Source organism: Anomalospiza imberbis, unplaced genomic scaffold (assembly GCF_031753505.1).
Source record: "Anomalospiza imberbis isolate Cuckoo-Finch-1a 21T00152 unplaced genomic scaffold, ASM3175350v1 scaffold_101, whole genome shotgun sequence".
NCBI classification, from domain to species: Eukaryota; Metazoa; Chordata; class Aves; order Passeriformes; family Viduidae; genus Anomalospiza; species Anomalospiza imberbis.
The window spans coordinates 102,988-123,392 of record NW_027099400.1 but is presented as its reverse complement, the minus strand read 5'-3'; the positions used below and the strand labels follow the sequence as shown (position 1 = coordinate 123,392).

General features: G+C 59.5%; 1 protein-coding gene across 1 annotated transcript in view; it reads left to right on the top strand.

Moving 5' to 3' along the window:
• The window catches only part of LOC137465675 (A.superbus venom factor 1-like), a 106,779-nt gene that overhangs the window by 18,836 nt on the left and 67,538 nt on the right, over nt 1-20,405 (top strand). The window contains 21 exon segments of the mRNA XM_068177734.1: nt 728-893; nt 1,331-1,416; nt 1,983-2,122; nt 2,199-2,411; nt 3,155-3,221; nt 3,745-3,831; nt 3,925-4,128; nt 5,130-5,205; nt 5,285-5,444; nt 7,502-7,597; nt 7,693-7,843; nt 8,468-8,631; nt 9,637-9,795; nt 11,572-11,722; nt 11,837-11,888; nt 12,887-12,974; nt 14,124-14,210; nt 15,680-15,785; nt 17,621-17,710; nt 18,849-18,935; nt 19,626-19,709. Of these exon segments, the coding sequence (XP_068033835.1) occupies nt 728-893; nt 1,331-1,416; nt 1,983-2,122; nt 2,199-2,411; nt 3,155-3,221; nt 3,745-3,831; nt 3,925-4,128; nt 5,130-5,205; nt 5,285-5,444; nt 7,502-7,597; nt 7,693-7,843; nt 8,468-8,631; nt 9,637-9,795; nt 11,572-11,722; nt 11,837-11,888; nt 12,887-12,974; nt 14,124-14,210; nt 15,680-15,785; nt 17,621-17,710; nt 18,849-18,935; nt 19,626-19,709 (2,514 nt within the window).

The following is a 20,405-nucleotide window of genomic DNA, read 5'->3' as shown; positions in this document are numbered from 1 at the left end:
TGGGTGAAGGTTGGATATTCTCTGAGTGTTCTTTGGTGAAGGTCAGGTGAACCTTGGCTGTTCCTTGGCTGTTCCTTGGACATTCCTTGGAGGTTCCTTGGGTGTTTCTTGGACTTTCCCTGGGGGAAGGTCATGTGAACCTCAGGCATTCCTTGGATGTTCCTCAGGTGGAGCTTGGGTGAGGGTTGGGGGGGGGTTTGGGTGGGGTTTGGGTGTTCCTTGGTGAACCTCAGGTGAAAGTCAGGCATTTTTCTTGAGCAAAGCTTGGGTGAAGGTTGGATGCTCCTTGGGTGTTCCTTGGTGAAGGTCAGGTGAACCTTGAGCGTTCCTTGGACATTCCTTGGGTTTTCTCTGGATGTTCCTTGGACATTCCTTGGGTGTTCCTTAGACTTTCCTCGAGGGAAGGTCAGGTGAACCTTGGGTGTTCCTTGGGTGTTTCTTGGATGTTCCTTGGACTTTCCCTGGGGGAAGGTCAGGTGAACCTCAGGCATTCCTTGGGTGTTCCTCAGGTGGAGCCTGGGTGAGGGTTGGGAGGGTCTTGGGTGGGGTTGGGGCATTCCTTGGGTGAAGGCCAAGTGGCCCTCGGGCATTCCTTATGCCATCCTTGGACAACCCATTGGGCAACACTTGAGGGGCAGTTGGGTGACCTTGGGCAAGACAGGAGGTGGCACTGGGGTGGCACCGGGGTGGCACTGGGTGGCGCTGGGGTGATACCAGCTCCGCTCAGGGGTCGCAGCCCTGAGTCCACGTTCGAGAAGGCCGATGCCACCACCCCCAGGCCAGGAGGAGGACGATCCGTTCTCGCCGGACTCGGACATCGTCTCGCGGAGCCTCTTCCCCGAGAGTTGGCTGTGGCAGGTGGAGCAGCTGACAGAGCCACCCAATGAGCTGGGGTGAGCCTGGACCTCCTGTCCCACCACCCTCCCACCCCATGGCCCAGCCTGGGCATGGTCACCCTGTCCTTATCCAGCTTGGACATCTCTGGAGACCAGTTATGGTCACCTCAAATCCAGACAAAGGTCACTGCTAACCTCCTGGTCCAACCTCAGGACTTCTTGGTCCACTCAGGGTTCATCTCCAAGCTCCTGGTCCTGCTTGGGGGTCTGTGGGGCTGGGACATCTTTGAGGACAAAGGAAGTCCCACTGTGGGTTTGGGACATCTCTGGGGAACAGAGAAGTCCAGCTGTGGGTTTGGGACATCTCTGGAGACCAGGGAGGTCCCACTGTGGGTTTGGGACATCTCTGGGGACCAGGGAACTCCTGTGGTGACACCCCCTGAGCCTGGCCTGGGGTGGACCGTGACCCCCTTGGTCACTCCTGTCCTCTCCAGAGTCTCGGCCAAGACACTGCCCGTGTACCTGAAGGACTCCATCACCACCTGGGAGGTCCTGGCCGTCAGCCTCTCCCCCTCCAAAGGTATGGGGTCATGGAGGACAAGGGGGTTCCTGGGGTCAACGGAATGTCCCCAAACCTTGTGGGGGCTTCCTGATACCTGAATGGTCTCCTAAAGCCTGGAGGAGTTCACTGGGATTTGAGGGATCTCCAAAATCTGAGAGGGAGTTGCCCCAAAACTTGGTGGCCATCCTTGGGGTTTGAGGGATCCCCATGGAACTTGAGGGATCTCCTAAACTTTGGGATTCAAGAGGTCTCCTAAGCCTTGGGAGTACTCTGGGGTCTTGATGGATCTCCTAAACCTTGGGAGAATTCTTTGAGATTCAATGGATCTTCCAAACCTTGGGAGGACTCCATGGATCTTGAGACATCCCCTAAACCTTGGGGGGACTCCATGGAACTTGAGGGATCTCCTAAACTTTGGGATTCAAGAGGTCTCCCAAGCCTTGTGAGGACTCTGTGGGCCTTGATGGATCTCCTAAACCTTTTGAGGACTCCCTGGACTTCCAGGGACCTCTGAAGACCTCAGGGCTGCCTTGGCGACATGAGGCGTCCCCCAACCCCAAACCCCCACGTGTCCCCAACCCCAGGGCTGTGCGTGGCCGACCCCTACGAGATCACAGTGATGAAGGAGTTCTTCATGGACCTCCGCCTGCCCTACTCGGTGGTGAGGAACGAGCAGGTGGAGATCCGCGCCATCCTCTACAACTACTGGCGGCACGACATCACGGTCAGTCGGGGACATTTTTTGGGGACGCCATCACCTGCTCCAGACCTCGCGTGTGACCTCCCCGTCACCTGTCCAGGTGCGTGTGGAGCTGGTCTACAACCCCGACCTGTGCAGCCCCTCCACGGCCAAGAGGCGCTACCAGCAGGTGCTGCGCATGAAGGCCGAGTCCTCGCGCACCGTGTCCTTCGTCATCGTCCCCCTGAAGCTCGGCCTGCTGGACATCGAGGTCAAGGCGGCTGTCCGCAACCAGTACGTGGGCGACGGGGTCAAGAAGAAGCTCAGAGTCGTGGTGAGTGGCCACCAGTGGCCACCAGTGGCCAGTCACCTCCGTTCCTGAGGTGTCCCCAGCGTGGTGGCATCCATGTGTTGGTCTTCAGTGGTTGGGCGAGCAGGTCCACCACAGCAGAGGGTGGTGGTGGGTGGTGGCACGTCCAGTCACCCGTGGTGGCCCCAAGGGGTCAGTGTGCGGCCAGTTGGGTTTGATAGCTTTATTGATCTGATGTTTTCAATCAAAATCTTCATTGATGATCTGGATGGGATCAGGGTGACCATGGTATTGATGCCCTTATTGATTTGATATTTTTAATCAATATCTTCATTGATGATCTGGATGAGGTCACCAAGTCAGGCTGACCATGGTATTGATGCCCTTATTGATTTGATATTTTAATCAATATCTTCATTGATGATCTGGATGGGATCAGGGTGACCATGGGACTTGATAGCATTATTGATTTGATATTTTTAATCAATATCTTCATTGATGATCTGGATGGGACCACCAAGGTCAGGCTGACCATGGTGGCAACACAATGAAGTAGACCAAGACACAAGAGTGACCTTAGGGTCTCCAGGACCTTGGTGACCTGTGTGACCCAGTGTGATCTCCTGGGGTTGTCCTGATGTGTCACTGGGGGTACTGGTTTATACTGGTTTATACTGGGAGTCCTCTCCCAGCCAGTCCAGAGGGGTTGGGAAGGGGAGGACCCCAGAACCAACCCCACCTTCAGCGTTGGACTCTGCCCCGGACAGCCCGAGGGGATGCGGCTGGAGAAGACGGTGAAGATCGTTGAGCTGGACCCGCAGAACAAGGGAATCAGTGAGTGACGTCTCTGGGGACCAGGGAGGTCCCAGGGTGGCTTTGGGACATGTCTGGGGACCAAGGAGGTCCCACTGTGGGTTTGGGACCTCTCTGGAGACCAGGGAGGTCCCACTGTAAGTTTGGGACATCTTTGAGGACCAGGGAGGTCCCATGGTGGCTTTGGGACATCTTTGGCAATCAGAGAGGTCCCACTGTGGGTTTGGGACATCTTTGAGGACCAAGGAGGTCCCACTGTGCGTTTGGGACATCTCTGGGGACCAGGGAGGTCCCACTGTGGGTTTAGGACATCTCTGGGGATCAAGGATTTACCTCCAAGATGAGGTTTTGGGACAACTTGGAGGACAAGGGACATCCCACCATGGAACTGGGGCATCTCAAGGGAGAAGAGATAGCCTGGTGGGGTCTGGAGGGACAAGGGACACCCTGCTGTGGGGTGGGGCTGGGTCACCACGGGGTTGAGCACTGTGGGGAGACACGGGAAAGAGGATTTGGGGTCACCCACATCCACCCCACCCCACAGACGGGGTGCAGGAGGAGCAGGTGAAGGCCGCGGACCTGTCGGACATCGTCCCCAACACCGAGTCGGAGACCAAAGTCAGCATCCAGGGTGAGCACCCAGGAGGGGACACATGGGGACAACCTGGTTGTGGGGGGGACAGGTGGGACATCCTCGGGCGTGACGCATCTTCTTGTGGCCCAGGCAACCCCGTGTCCATCATCGTGGAGAAGGCCATCGACGGGGCCAAGCTGAAGCACCTGATCGTGACCCCGTCGGGTTGTGGGGAGCAGAACATGATCGCCCTGACCCCCACGGTCATCGCTGTCCACTACCTGGACAACACCCAGCAGTGGGAGAACTTCGGCATTGACCGCCGGGCGGGCGCCATCGAGCTGATCAAGAAAGGTGGGAATGGTCCCAAAAGTGGTGGGAATGGTCCCAAAAGTGGTGGGAACAGCCCCAAAAGTGGTGGGAATGACCCCAAAGTTGTGGGAATGGTCCCAAAAGTGGTGGGAATGGTCCCAGAAGTGGTGGGAACAGCCCCAAAAGTGGTGGGAATGTCCTCAAAAGTGGGGGGAACGTCCGAAAAGTGGTGGGAATGGCCCCAAAAGTGGAGGGAATGCCCCAAAAGTGGTGGGAATGTCCTCAGAAGTGGTGGGAATGTCCCTCGGTGTCCTCTCTCAGGTCACAAAATGTCCCTATCATCCGAGGTGGTGCAGAAGGTCCCCCCTCTGGAGGAGACCTGGGTTGGGTGACACCAGTTTGGGGTGTCCAGAGTTACTGGTTTACACTGGGGTGGGCTCCAGAGTGGGTTGGTGGCCTGAGGGTTCCTCAGCTTGGTTGGGTGCTCTTAGTGTTGACCAACAGTATGAGGACCTTGGCGGCCTGAAGCCACCCCAAGAGGTGGCTTCAGAGGTCAAGGCCACCTCTGGACACTCCTTGCATTGTCCGATGTCTGGAGGACATTGGTCGCCCAAAGCCACCCCTGGCCACTCCTCATGTTGACCAGTGACTGAAAGATATTGGTGGCCTGAGACCACCACCAGCCATCCCATGTATTGGCCAACAGCTGGAGGACATTGGTGGCCTGAAGTCACCACTGTCCACCTCACGTGTTGACCAACGGTTGGAGGATGTTGGTGGTCTGAAGCTACCACTGGCCACCCCTTGCATTGACCAATGGTTGGAGGATGTTGGTGGCCTGAGGCCACGTGTCATGTTGACCAACAACTGGAGGACATTGGTGGCCTGAAGCCACCACAGGCCACCCCTCATGTGTTGACCAATAGTTGGAGGACATTGGTGGTCTGAGGCCACCCCTTGTGTTGACTAACGGTTGGAAGACATTGGTGGCCTGAAGCCCACCCAGGCCACCCTCATGTTGACCAACGGCCATCTCCTCGCAGGTTACGTCCAACAGTTGGCCTTCCGCAAACCCGACAGCTCCTACGCCGCCTTCATCAACCGCCCCTCCAGCACCTGGTGAGGGTCCTGGTGCCACCGCCACCACCCGGCCCAGGTGACAGGGCTGGACGTGACACTCAGGTGTCCCCATCCCTAGGTTGACCGCCTACGTGGTCAAGGTGTTCGCCATGGCCAGGAAGCTGACGGACATCGAGCACGGCGAGATCTGTGGCCCCATCAAGTGGCTCATCCTCAACAGGCAGAAGCCAGATGGGCTCTTCCAGGAGGACGCGCCCGTCATCCATAAGGAGATGGTGGTAGGGGACACCTCAACCCTGTCACTGATGAAGACTGGGAGGACCTCGGGTGGAGGCTGGGAGTTTTTGTGTGGGTTTTGGGTGAAGGTCTGGTGAACTTTGGGTGTTCCTTGGGCGTTCCTTGGGTGAAGGTCAGGTGAACCTCAGGAATTCTTTGAGTGCTCCATGGTTGAAGTCTGGGTGGGTTTTGGGTGTTCCTTGGGGGAAGGTCAGGTGTTCCTTGGACTTTCCTGGGGTGAAGGTCAGGTGAACCTCAGAAATTTCCTTGGGCGTTGCTTGGGTGAAGGACAGGTGAAGGTCAAACATTCCTTGGGTGTTCCTTGGACGTCCAAGGACTTTGGTGACGTCACTTTGGTGACATTGGGTGTCCCTTGATTGTCCCTTGAGTGTTCCTCACGTGAAGGTCAGATGAAGGTCAGATATTCTTTGGATGTTCCTTGGGTGAAGTTTGGGTGTCTCTTGGATGTCCCTTAGCAGTCCCTTGGGTGTTCTTTGGATGTCCCTTGATTTTCCCTTAGATGTTCCTCATGTGAAGATCAGGTGAAGGTCAGATATTCTTTGGATGTCCCTTGGGTGCAGTTTGGGTGTCCATTGGTGTCCCTGGGGTGTCCCTTGGGAGTCCCTTAGATGTTCCTCATGTGAAGATCAGGTGAAGGTCAGATATTCTTTGGATGTCCCTTGGGTGTCCATTGGGTGTCCCTGGGGTGTCCCTTGGATGTCCCTGGGGTGTCCCTTGGGTGTTCCTCACATGAAGGTCAGATGAAGGTCAGATATTCTTTGGATGTCCCTTGGATGTCCCTTGGGTGTCCATTGGGTGTCCCTCGGGTGTCCCTTGGATGTCCCTTGGATGTCCCTGGGGTGTCCCTTGGGTGTTCCTCACATGAAGGTCAGATATTCCTTGGATGTCCCTTGGGTGTCCCTGGGGTGTTCCTTGGGTGTTCCTCACGTGAAGGTCAGATATTCTTTGGATGTCCCTTGGGTGAAGTTTGGGTGTCCCTTGGATGTCCCTTGGGTGTCCCTTGGGTGTTCCTCACATGAAGATCAGATATTCCTTGGATGTCCCTTGGGTGTCCATTGGGTGTCCCTTGGATGTTCCTCACATGAAGGTCAGATATTCTTTGGATGTCCCTTGGGTGTCCATTGGGTGTTCCTCACGTGAAGGTCAGATATTCTTTGGATGTCCCTTGGGTGAAGTTTGGGTGTCCCTGGGGTGTCCCTTGGATGTCCCTTGGGTGTCCCTTGGATGTTCCTCACATGAAGGTCAGATGAAGGTCAGACATTCTTTGGATGTCCCTTGGATGTCCCTTGGGTGTCCATTGGGTGTTCCTCACATGAAGGTCAGATGAAGGTCAGATATTCTTTGGATGTCCCTTGGATGTCCATTGGGTGTCCATTGGGTGTCCCTCGGGTGTCCCTTGGATGTCCCTTGGGTGTCCCTTGGGTGTTCCTCACATGAAGGTCAGATATTCCTTGGATGTCCCTTGGATGTCCCGGGGGTGTCCCTTGGGTGTTCCTCACATGAAGGTCAGATATTCCTTGGATGTCCCTTGGATGTCCCTTGGGTGTCCATTGGGTGTTCCTCACGTGAAGGTCAGATATTCCTTGGATGTCCCTTGGGTGTCCCTTGGGTGTTCCTCACGTGAAGGTCAGACATTCTTTGGATGTCACTTGAGTGAAGTTTGGGTGTCCCTGGGGTGTCCCTTGGATGTCCCTTGGGTGTCCCTTGGATGTTCCTCACATGAAGGTCAGATGAAGGTCAGATATTCTTTGGATGTCCCTTGGATGTCCCTTGGGTGTCCATTGGGTGTTCCTCACGTGAAGGTCAGATATTCCTTGGATGTCCCTTGGGTGTCCCTTGGGTGTCCCTTGGGTGTTCCTCACGTGAAGGTCAGATATTCCTTGGATGTCCCTTGGGTGACATTTGGCTGTCCCTTGGCTGTCCCTTGGCTGTCCCTCAGACCAGTCAAGGACAGATGTTTGGAACGAGCTGCTGGGGGATCACCGAGCGCTGGGAAAACCCCGATCCCGAGGTTTTTTCCCTCTTTTTCATCCCGCAGGGAGGTTACCAAGGCGCCGAGCCCGAGGTGTCCCTCACCGCCTTCGTCCTCATCGCTCTGGAGGAGGCACGGGACACCTGCAAGGACCACGTCAACGTGAGTGTCCCCACGTGGGGACAGGGACACTCCTGAGGTGCCAGACCCTCATGGAAGCCACCTGAGATCCCAAATTTCCCATCCTTCGTTCCCAGAGCTTGGACGACAGCATCAAAAAAGCCGCCGGCTTCCTGGCCCGGCGCTACGAGCAGCTGGCCCGGCCCTACACGGTGGCCCTGGCGTCCTACGCGCTGGCCCTGGCTGGGAAGCTCAACACCGAGAGGATCCTCATGAGGTTCTCCAAAGGTGACATCTCAAGAGGGGTCAAAACTGGGGTGAAAAGAGGTGGGTTTGGGTCTTCATGAGGTTCTCCAAAGGTGATGCCTCAAGAGGAGTCAAAATTGAGGTCAGGAAAAGTGGTTTTTGGTCTTCAGGAGGTTCTCCAAAGATGACACCAAACCTGAGGTGGAAGTTGGGGCGAGGTAGTTTCACCTGGGGGATCCAATTTGAGGTGAAAGGAGGTGGCTTTGGGTCATCAGGAGGTTTTTCAAAGGTGACATCTCCCCTTGGTGTGGAAAGGGTTTAAATTGGTGTCAGGGGAGGTGGTTTTGGGTTCTCACGAGGTTCTCCAAAGCTGGTTTTGAGTTCTCCTGAGGTTCTCCAGAACTGAATCCTCACCCAGGGTTGGAATTTAGGGTCAGGGAAGGTGGTTTTGGGTCCTCCTGAGGTTCTCGAAGGTGACATCTCACCATGGGGTTGAAAGGGTTGAAACCGGGGTCAGGAGAGGTGGTTTTGGGTTCTCCGTAGGTTCTCCAGAAGTGGTTTTTGGATCCTCCTGAGATAATGCCTCGCCCAGGGTTGGAATTTGGGGCCGGGCTGAGGTGGCCATGGGGTCCCTGGTGGCTGAAGGTGTCCCCGGTGTTCCCGCAGGTGGGGCCAGCTGGGAGGAGCGCAACGCCCGCACCTACAACATCGAGGGCACGTCCTACGCACTGCTGGCCCTGCTGCAGATGAAGAAGTCCCAGCTGGCGGGGCCGGTGGTCCGGTGGCTCGCCCAGCAGAACTACTATGGAGGAGGCTACGGCTCCACCCAGGTGGGACACAGGACACCCCTGGCCACCCGTGGGGACATCTCAGTGGCAGCTGGTGGTGCTGGGGGTGACAGGGATGGGCATTGTCTTTTTGGGAACATCTTTGGTGGCACAGGAGCTAAAGGTCATTCAGAAGACCTTGTGGGCTCTCCACCCAGTGTCCCCAAGCTCTGGTGACCCTGATGTGCCCTCAGGCCACCATCCTGGTGTTCCAAACGCTGGCCCAACACCAGGTGGACACAGAGTTGATGTCCCCAAGCCATGGTGACCCTGATGTGCCCTCAGGCCACCATCCTGGTGGTCCAAACGCTGGCCCAGCACCAGGTGGACACAGAGTTGATGTCTCCAAGCTCTGGTGACCCTGATGTGCCCTCAGGCCACCATCCTGGTGTTCCAAACGCTGGCCCAGCACCAGGCAGACACCCAGGTGGTATCCCCAAGCCCTGGTGTCCAGTGTCCCCTCAGGCCACCATCCTGGTGTTCCAAAGGCTGGCCCAGCACCAGGTGGACACAGAGTTGATGTCCCCAAGCCCTGGTGTCCCAGTGTCCCCTCAGGCCACCATCCTGGTGTTCCAAGCACTGGCCCAGTCTCAGGTGGACACTGAGGTGGTGTCCCCAAGCCTTGGTGACACCAGTGTCCCCTCAGGCCACCATCCTGGTGTTCCAAACGCTGGCCCAGCACCAGGTGGACACAGAGTTGATGTCCCCAAGCCCTGGTGTCCCAGTGTCCCCTCAGGTCACCATCCTGGTGTTCCAAACGCTGGCCCAGCACCAGGTGGACACAGAGTTGATGTCCCCAAGCCATGGCGACCCTGATGTGCCCTCAGGCCACCATCCTGGTGGTCCAAATGCTGGCCCAGCACCAGGCGGACACACAGGTGGTGTCCCCAAGCCCTGGTGTCCCAGTGTCCCCTCAGGCCACCATCCTGGTGTTCCAAGCACTGGCCCAGTCTCAGGTGGACACTGAGGTGGTGTCCCCAAGCCTTGGTGACACCAATGTCCCCTCAGGCCACCATCCTGGTGTTCCAAGCTCTGGCCCAGTACCAGATGGCCGCGGATTCCCAGCAGCAGCTGGAGCTGGACGTGTCGGTGCTGCTGCCGCGCCGCGCCAGCCCCATCAAGTACCGCATCGAGAACCGCAACGCGCTGGTGGCACGCTCCACCGAGGTACCTGTCCCTGTCACCTGTCACCTGTCACCTGGCATTGTCACCTGGCACTGTCACCTCTGGGTCTCCTCACTGGATAATCCCATCCCATCACCATGGCCACCGTTGTCCCCTCCATGTCCTGTCCCCTCTGTGTCCTCTCAAGGCTTGGGATGTCCCAGCCTGACCTTGTCCCTTGTCACCTTGTCACCCTGGCACATTGTCACCTGTCACCTGGCATTGTCACCTGGCGCTGTCACCTCTGGGTCTCCTCACTGGATAATCCCATCCCATCACCATGACCACCGTTGTCCCCTCCATGTCCTGTCCTCTCAAGGCTTGGGATGTCCCAGGCTGGCCTTGTCCCCTCCCTGGAGTGTCCTTGTCACCTCCATGTCCCAGCCTGGCCTTGTCCCCTCCATGTCCTGTCCCCTCTGTGTCCTCTCAAGGTTTGGGATGCCCCGGCCTGGCCTTGTCACCACCCTGGAACGTCCTTGTCACCTCCATGTCCCAGCCTGGCCTTGTCCCCTCCCTGGAGTGTCCCTGTCACCTCCATGCCCCAGCCTGACCTTGTCACCTCCCCGGAACGTCCTTGTCACCTCCCTGGAGTATCCTTGTCATCTCCGTGTCCTAGGCTGGCCTTGTCCCCTCCATGTCCCTTCCACGTCACCTCTGTGTCCTCCCAAGGTTTGGCATGTCCCAGGCTGGCCTTGTCCTCTCACTGGAGGGTCCTTGTCCCCTCCATGTCCCCTCCATGTCACCTCTGCGTCCTCTCAAGGCTTGAGATGTCCCAGGCTGACCTTGTCACCTCCCTGGAATGTCTCTGTCACCTCCATGTCCCAGTCTGGCCTTGTCCCCTCCCTTGCTGTGACCTGCAATGTCATTGTCACCTCCCTGTCCTCCTGATCTCCGTGTACCCTCTGTGTCCTTCAACGTCCCCTGGCCCCGGTATCTCTGCCACCCCCTCTGTGTCCTGTCCCCTTCATGTCCCCACACCTCTCCCTGTCCCTCTTGGGGACGTCCCCTGTCCCTTCCCAATGCCCCCTGTCCCCTCCCAATGTCCCCTGTCCCCTCCCAGTGTCCCCTGTCCCCTCCCAATGCCCCCTGTCCCCTCCCAATGTCCCCTGTCCCCTCCCAGTGTCCCCTGTCCCCTCCCAATGCCCCCTGTCCCCTCCCAATGTCCCCTGTCCCCTCCCAGTGTCCCCTGTCCCTTCCCAGTGTCACCTGTCCCTTCCCAATGCCCCCTGTCCCCTCCCAATGTCCCCGTCCCCTCCCAGTGTCCCCTGTCCCCTCCCAATGTCCCCTGTCCCCTCCCAATGCCCCCTGTCCCTTCCCAATGTCCCCTGTCCCTTCCCAACGTCCCCTGTCCCCACCCAGTGTCCCCTGTCCCCTCCCAATGTCCCCTGTCCCCTCCCAATGTCCCCTGTCCCCTCCCAACATCCCCTGTCCCCTCCCAATGTCCCCTGTCCTTTCCCAACGTCTCCTGTCCCCTCCCAACATCACCTGTCCCCTCCAAACATCCCCTGTCCCCTCCCAATGTCCCCTGTCCCCTCCCAATGTCCCCTGTCCCCTCCCAATGTCCCCTGTCCCCTCCCAATGCCCCCTGTCCCTCTTGGGGACGTCCCCTGTCCTTTCCCAACGTCTCCTGTCCCCTCCCAACATCACCTGTCCCTTCCCAACATCCCCTGTCCCCTCCCAATGTCCCCTGTCCCCTCCAAACATCCCCTGTCCCCTCCAAACATCCCCTGTCCCCTCCCAATGTCCCCTGTCCCCTCCCAATGTCCCCTGTCCCCTCAGACCAAGCTGAACGAGGACTTCACAGTCAAGGCCGAGGGCGTGGGCAAGGGGACAATGACCGTGGTGACCGTGTACCACGCCAAGGTCCCCGAGAAGGATGACAAATGTGACAACTTCGACCTGAGCGTGGCTGTGGAGGAGGTCAACATGGGTGAGTCCCCAAATGTCCCCTCCCTGTCCTCGCTGTGTCCCCCCCGAGCCCCTCTCCGTGTCCCCCGTGTGCGCCCCACGTCCCCTTCGATGTCCCCTCGTTGTCCCCACCCAGGCAAGGAAGAGGAGGACGTCATCAGGTCTGTCAAGATCACCATCTGCACCAGGTGGGGACACTGGGGACATTGGGGACAGTGGGGACAGCAGGGACAAGGAGGGGGTGTTGGGGACAGGGACATCGGGGAAAGGATGGTGATGCTGGGAACACTGGGGACACTGGGGACAGCAGGGACAAGGAGGGGGTGTTGGGGACAGGGACATCGGGTAAAGGATGGGGACATTGGGGACACTGGGGACACTGGGGACATTGGGGACACTGGGGACAGGGAGGGGGTGTTGGGGACAGGGACATCGGGGAAAGGATGGGGGACATTGGGGACATTGGGGACATTGGGGACATTGGGGACATTGGGGACACTGGGGACAGGGAGGGGGTGTTGGGGACAGGGACATCGGGGAAAGGATGGGGACATTGGGGGACATTGGGGACATTGGGGACATTGGGGACAGGGAGGGGGTGTTGGGGACAGGGACATCGGGGAAAGGATGGGGACATTGGGGACACTGGGGACACTGGGGACAGGGAGGGAGTGTTGGGGACAGGGACATCGGGGAAAGGATGGGGACATTGGGGACATTGGGGACATTGGGGACACTGGGGACACTGGGGACAGGGAGGGGGTGTTGGGGACAGGGACATTGGGGAAAGGATGGGGACATTGGGGACATTGGGGACATTGGGGACATTGGGGACAGGGAGGGGGTGTTGGGGACAGGGATATCGGGTAAAGGATGGGGACATTGGGGACATCAGGGACATTGGGGACATTGGGGACAGGGAGGGGGTGTTGGGGACAGGGACATCGGGGAAAGGATGGGGACATTGGGGACATTGGGGACACTGGGGACAGGGAGGGGGTGTTGGGGACAGGGACATCGGGGAAAGGATGGGGACATTGGGGACATCGGGGACATTGGGGACATTGGGGACAGGGAGGGGAAGGGGAAGGAGGGACATTGGGGCCGTCAGGGACAGGGATGGGGACACTGGGGACACTGTGGGGGTTGGGGACAGGCAGGGGTGGCCTCAGCTCTGTCCCCACAGGTACCTGGACACCGTGGATGCCACCATGTCCATCCTGGACGTGTCCATGCTCACGGGCTTCTCGCCAGACGTGCAGGACCTGAAGAGGGTCAGTGTGGGGACATGGGGACACTCGAGGGGACACGGGGACACAAAGGGGGACACGGGGACACACAGGGGGACATGGGGACACCAGGGGGGACACGGGGACACACAGGGGGACATGAGGACACACAGGGGGACATGGGGACACCAGGGGGTGGGGGGACATGGGGACACACAGAGGGACATGGGGACAAAGATGGGGACCCCATATCTTTGTTCCATCGTGTGCCACCATGCCCCCACATCCCTGCTGTCCTTGCGTGTCCCCACGGTCTCGGTGTCACCATGTCCCCACGTGTCCCCACGGTTCCAGTGTCACCGTGTCCCTGCATGTCCCCATGTCCTGATGTCATTCCACGTCCCTGCATGTCCCCATATGTCCCCACATGCCCTCACATGTCCCAATGTGTCCCAGTGTCAGGGTGTCCCCAGTGTCCCACATTCTGGTGTCCCTGCGTATCCCCCATGCCCACTGTCACGCTGTCCCCGCTGTCCCCGGTGTCCCCCATGCCCACTGTCACGCTGTCCCCGCTGTCCCCGGTGTCCCCCGTGCCCACTGTCACGCTGTCCCCGCTGTCCCCGCTGTCCCCCGTGCCCACTGTCACGCTGTCCTTGCTGTCCCCGGTGTCCTCCGTGCCCGGTGTCACGGTGTCCCCATTGTCCCCGCTGTCCCCGCTGTCCCCTGTGGCCGGTGTAACGCTCTCCTCGACTGTCCCCGGTGTCCCCTATGCCCAGTGTCACAGTGTCCCCCGTGCCCGGTGCCACACTGTCCCCACTGTCCCCAGTGTCCCTGCTGTCCCCTGTGGCCGGTGTCACGCTGTCCCCGGTGTCACACTGTCCCTGCTGTCCCCGGTGCTCCTGCTGTCCCCCATGCCCAGTGTCACGCTGTCCCCGTGCCCGGTGTCCCCCGTGCCCGGTGTCACACTGTCCCCGCTGTCCCCATTGTCCCCCGTGCCCGGTGTCACACTGTCCCCGCTGTCCCCATTGTCCCCTGTGCCCGGTGTCACACTGTCCCCGCTGTCCCCATTGTCCCCTGTGCCCGGTGTCACACTGTCCCCGCTGTCCCCATTGTCCCCTGTGCCCACTGTCACACTGTCCCCGCTGTCCCCATTGTCCCCTGTGCCCGGTGTCACACTGTCCCCGCTGTCCCCAGCTGTCCGAGGGGGTGGACAGGTACATCTCCAAGTTCGAGCTGGACCAGGACAAAGAGCGGAGCAACGTCGTCATTTACCTGGACAAGGTGGGGACGCTGGGGACACGGGGGTGGGGACAGGACAGGGACGGTGACAGGGACAGGACAAGATGGGACAATGACAAGGTGGGACAGGGATAGGATGGGACAGGGATGGGGTGGGGACATGATAGGACAGGGACAGGGACAGGACAGGGACAAGGTGGGGACAAGATAGGACAGGGACAGGGACAAGGTGGGACAGGGGTGGGGACATGATGGGACAGGGACAAGGACAGGGACAAGGACAGGGACAGGGACAAGGTGGGACAGGTGTGGGGACATGATGGGACTGGGACAAGGACAGGGACAGGGACAGGACAAGGACAGGGACAGGGACAGGGACAGGGACAAGGTAGGACAGAGGTGGGGACATGATGGGACTGGGACAGGGACAGGGACAGGGACAAGGACAAGGTAGGACAGGGGTAGGAACGTGATGGGACTGGGACAGGGACAGGTATAGAGACAGGACAAGGACAGGGACAGGGACAGGGACAGGGACAGGACAAGGACAGGGACAGGGACAAGGTAGGACAGGGGTGAGGACATGATGGGACAGGGACAAGGACAGGGACAGGGACAGGGACAAGGACAAGGTAGGACAGGGGTAGGGACGTGATGGGACTGGGACAGGGGCAAGGCGGGACTAGGACAGGGTGGGGACAAGATGTCACAGGGGCCAAGATGGAGTTGGGGACATGAGCATGGACAGGAGAGGGACAGGCGTGATGATGAAGGTGGGGACAGAAGGGACACAGGGACAAGATGGGACAGGAATGTGAGAGGACAGGGATGGGGACAGGGACAATGACAAGGTGAGGGGACAGGGATGGGGATGGGGACAGGGACGGGACAGGGACAGGATGGCACAGGGATCAGGATGGAGTTGGGGACATGGGCAGGGACAGGAAGGGACAGGGCTGTGACAGGGACACAGCTGGGGTTGGGGACATGGCTGGGGACAGGGGTGGTGACAGCAACAGTCTCAAGGTGGTGACAAGGACAGAGATGGGTGGGGACAGCACCGGGACATGGCTGGGGACAGGACCAGGTGTGCTGGGGGGGTGGCTCGCAGCCTGTCTGAGTGCCACCCCCATGTCCCCTGTCCCTGTCCCATGTCCTTGTCCCCATGTCCCTGTTACTGTCCCCTATCCCTGTCCCCTGTCCCTGTCCCCATCCCTGTCCTGTGTCCCTCTCCCCTGTCCCCATCACTGTCCCTGTCCCCTGTCCCTGTCCCCTGTCCCTGTCCCTATCCCCTGTTCCCATCCCTGTCCCTGTCCCTGTCTCTGTCCCTCTCCCCTGTCCCCATCACTGTCCCCATCACTGTCCCTGTCCCTGTCCCTGTCCCTGTCCCTGTCCCTCTCCCCTGTCCCCATCACTGTCCCTGTCCCTGTCCCTGTCCCTGTCCCTGTCCCTGTCCCCATCACTGTCCCTGTCCCCTGTCCCCTGTCCCTGTCCCCTGTCCCTGTCCCCAGGTGTCCCACAAGGCCCAGGAGTGTTTCGCCTTCAAGGCCCACCAGCGGTTCCAGGTGGGGCTGATCCAGCCCGCGGCCGTCAGCGTCTACAGCTACTACAGGATCGGTGTGTCCCTGTCCCTGTCCCTGTCCCTGTCCCTGTCCCTGTCCCCTGTGTCCCTGTCCCTGTCCCTGTCCCTGTCCCCTGTGTCCCCATGTCCCTGTCCCTGTCCCCTGTGTCCCTGTCCCCTGTGTCCCTGTCCCTGTCCCTGTCCCTGTGTCCCTGTGTTCCTGTCCCTGTGTCCCTGTGTCCCTGTCCCCTGTGTCCCTGTCCCCTGTGTTCCTGTCCCTGTGTCCCCGTGTTCCTGTCCCCATGTCCCTGTGTTCCTGTCCCTGTGTCCCCATGTCCCTGTCCCTGTCCCTGTCCCCTGTGTCCCTGTCCCCTGTGTCCCTGTCCCTGTGTCCCCATGTCCCTGTCCCTGTCCCTGTCCCCTGTGTCCCTGTCCCTGTGTCCCCATGTCCCTGTCCCTGTCCCTGTCCCCTGTGTCCCTGTCCCCTGTGTCCCTGTCCCTGTGTCCCCATGTCCCTGTCCCTGTCCCTGTCCCTGTCCCCTGTGTCCCTGTCCCTGTGTCCCCATGTCCCTGTCCCTGTGTCCCCATGTTCCTGTCCCTGTCCCCTGTGTCCCTGTCCCTGTGTCCCCATGTCCCTGTCCCTGTGTCCCCATGTCCCTGTCCCTGTCCCTGTCCCCTGTGTCCCTGTCCCTGTGTCCCCATGTCCCTGTCCCTGTGTCCCCATGTCCCTGTCCCTGTCCCTGTCCCCTGTGTCCCTGTCCCTGTGTCCCCGTGTTCCTGTCCCTGTCCCCTGTGTTCCTGTCCCTGTGTCCCTGTGTTCCTGTCCCTGTCCCTGTCCCCATTGCCACCCGGGTCACCTCTGTCACCTCTGTCACCTGTCACCTCTGTCACATGTCACCTGTGCCACCTGGGTCATCTATCACATCTGCCACCTCGGTCACCTGGGTCGCATGTCACCTCTATCACCTGTCACCTCTATCACCTCTGTCAGTTGTGTCACCTGTGTCACCTAGGTCACCTCTGTCACCTGTGTCCCCATCTCCTTCTGTCCCCCTGGCTGATGTCCCCATTGTCCCCATGTCTCCATGTCCCCTGGCTGATGTCCCCTGCTGTCCCGTGTCTGGGTGTCCCCCCTGGTTGATGTCCCCACTGTCACCACATCCTCCCTGGGTGATGTCCCTTGATGTCCCCGTGTCCTCCCAGGTGATGGCCCCCACTGTCTCCATGTCCCTTGCTGTCCTCTGCTGTCCCCTGCTGTCTCCTGCTGTCCCCTGATGTCCCCTGCTGTCCCCTGATGTCCCCAATGTCCCCTGCTGTCCCCTGCTGTCCCCTGCTTTCCCTTGCTGTCCCCTGCTGTCCCCTGATGTCCCCTGATGTCCCTGATGTCCCCTGATGTCCCCTGCTGTCCCCATGTCCCCTGCTGTCTCCTGCTGTCCCCTGCTTTCCCTTGCTGTCCCCTGCTGTCCCCTGATGTCCCCTGCTGTCCCCATGTCCCCTGATGTCCCCTGCTGCCCCCATGTCCCCTGATGTCCCCTGCTGTCCCCTGCTTTCCCTTGCTGTCCTCTGCTGTCCCCATGTCCCCTGCTGTCCCCTGCTGTCCCCTGCTGTCCCCTGATGTCCCCTGATGTCCCCATGTCCCCTGCTGTCCCCTGCTTTCCCTTGCTGTCCCCATGTCCCCTGATGTCCCCTGCTGTCCCCACATCCCCTGCTGTCCCCTGCTGTCCCCTGATGTCCCCTGCTGTCTCCATGTCCCCTGATGTCCCGTGCTGTCACCTCTGTTCCTGTGTCCCCCTGCTGTCCCCTGCTGTCCCCACATCCCCTGCTGTCCCCTGCAGTCTCCTGATGTCCCCATGTCCCCCTGATGTCCCTTGCTGTCCCCATGTCCCCACAGACGATCGCTGCACCCGGTTCTACCACCCGGACAAGGAGGGAGGGAAACTGAACAAGATCTGCCAGGGGGACGTTTGTCGCTGCGCTGAGGGTGACACTGGGGACACGGGGACACAGGGACACGGGGACAGCAAGGGACACGGCGGTGGGACGGGCAGACAGCCCTGGCACGTTATGGCCATGGTGGGACATGGCCTAGCCATGGTGGGACACGTCATGGTCATGGTGGGACACGTTGTGGTCATGATGGGGACATGTCACGGTCATGGTGGGACACATCAGTGATGAGATGTCACATGTCACTGTGATGGGGACAGGTCCTGGCCATGGTGGGACATGTCACCATCATGATGGGGACATGTTGATGTTATGGGACACTTCATGGCCATGGTGGGACACGTCATGGTCATGGCAGGGTCGTGTCACGGTCATGACGGGGACATGTCATGGCCATGATGGGGACATGTCATGGCCATGGTGGGACATGTCACCATCATGATGGGGACATGTTGATGTTATGGGACACTTCATGGCCATGGTGGGACACGTCATGGTCATGGCAGGGTCGTGTCACAGTCACGATGGGGACATGTCATGGCCATGATGGGGACATGTCATGGCCATGGTGGGACACATCAATGATGAGATGTCACATGTCACTGTGATGGGGACAGGTCCTGGCCATGGTGGGACATGTCACCATCATGATGGGGACATGTTGATGTTATGGGACACTTCATGGCCATGGTGGGACACGTCATGGTCATGGCAGGGTCGTGTCACGGTCACGATGGGGACATGTCATGGCCATGATGGGGACATGTCATGGCCATGGTGGGACACATCAATGATGAGATGTCACATGTCACTGTGATGGGGACAGGTCCTGGCCGTGGTGGGACATGTCACCATCATGATGGGGACATGTTGATGTTATGGGACACTTCATGGCCATGGTGGGACATGTCATGGTCATGGCAGGGTCGTGTCACGGTCACGATGGGGACATGTCATGGCCATGATGGGGACATGTCATGGCCATGGTGGGACACATCAATGATGAGATGTCACATGTCACCATGATGGGGGCATGTCCTGGCCATGGTGGGGACGTGTCATCGATGAGATGTCACATGTGATGACTGTGATGGGGACACGTCCCTGCCACAGTTGACCTTATCGTGGCTGTGTCCCCGTGATGTCCCCACGATGTCCCCATGTCCCCACAGAGAGCTGCTTCAAGCGGCAGGAGGAGCCCGAGGACATCACCGTCAACCAACGCATGGACCGCGCCTGCGAGCCCGGGGTGGACTTCGGTGGGACATGGGGACAGCGGGCACCCTGGGGACAATGGGGACATTGGGGACATCAGGGACAATGGGGACATCGGGGACAATGGAGACACTGGGGGCATTGGGGACAATGGGGACATCGGGGACAATGGAGACACTGGGGGCATTGGGGACAATGGGGACATCGGGGACATTGGGGACAATGGGGCGTTGGGGGGATTGGTACATTGGGGACATCAGGGACATTGGGGATGTTGGGTGGATTGGGACACTGGGGACATTGGGGACATCAGGGACAACGGGGACATTGGGAGTGGGAATTGGGGACATTGGGGACAATGGGGACATCAGGGACATTGGGGACAATGGGGACATCAGGGACATTGGGTACAATGGGATATGGGGGACAATGGGGACATTGAGGGCACTGGGGACATTGGGGACATTGGGGACATTGGGGACATCAGGGACATTGGGGATGTTGGGTGGATTGGGACACTGGGGACATTGGGGACATCAGGGACAACGGGGACATTGGGAGTGGGAATTGGGGACATTGGGGACAATGGGGACATCGGGAGATGAGGGGTCATGGCAGGTGGAGTTCGGGACACTGGGGACACGGAAGGGGCGGGGAGGGACACGGTGGGGCCAGGGGACACGGAAGGGCCACCCTGGCGGGGGTGGCAGCGCTGTCCCCATGTCCCCTGGCAGTGTACAAGGTGAGGCTGGTGGCCCGCGAGGAGACCCCGTCCCACGACAATTACATCATGACGGTCCTGTCGGTCATCAAGATGGGTACGGCCACCACACGGTGGGGACAAGGCCACCACGATGGGGGACAAGGCCACCACAGGGAGGGAAATGGCCACCACAGGGGGGAAATGGCCACCACAGGGGTGACAAGGCCACCTTGGTGGGACGTGGCCATCATGGGGGGACATGGCCACCACAGGATGGACAAGGTCACCTTGGTGAGGGACATGGTGAGGGTCACCTGCAGATGGGGACACTCAAGCGGGCTGGTTGGGGACAGCCAGTTGGGGTGGTGTCACCTGGGTGGGGTCAGTGTCACCAGGGTGGGTTAGTGTCACCCAGACGGGATCAGTGTCACCCAGCTTGGGTCGGTGTCACCCAGCTGGGGTTGGTGTCACCCAAGAGAGTCTAGGGACACCCAGCTATGGCCGGTGTCACCCGGGTGGGGTCAGTGTCACCCAAGGGAGTTCAGGGACACCCAGCTGTGGTCAATGTCACCCAACTGGAGTTGGTGTCACCCAACTGGAGTTGGTGTCACCCAGCTGTGGTCGGTGTCACCCAAGAGAGTTCAGGGACACCCAGGTGGGTTGATGTCACCCAGATGGGTTGATGTCAGCCAGGTGGGACTGGTGTCACCTGGGTGGGGTCAGTGTCACCCAAGAGAGTTCAGGGACACCCAGCTGTGGTCAGTGTCACCCCACTGGGGTTGGTGTCACCCAACTGGGGTCAGTGTCATCC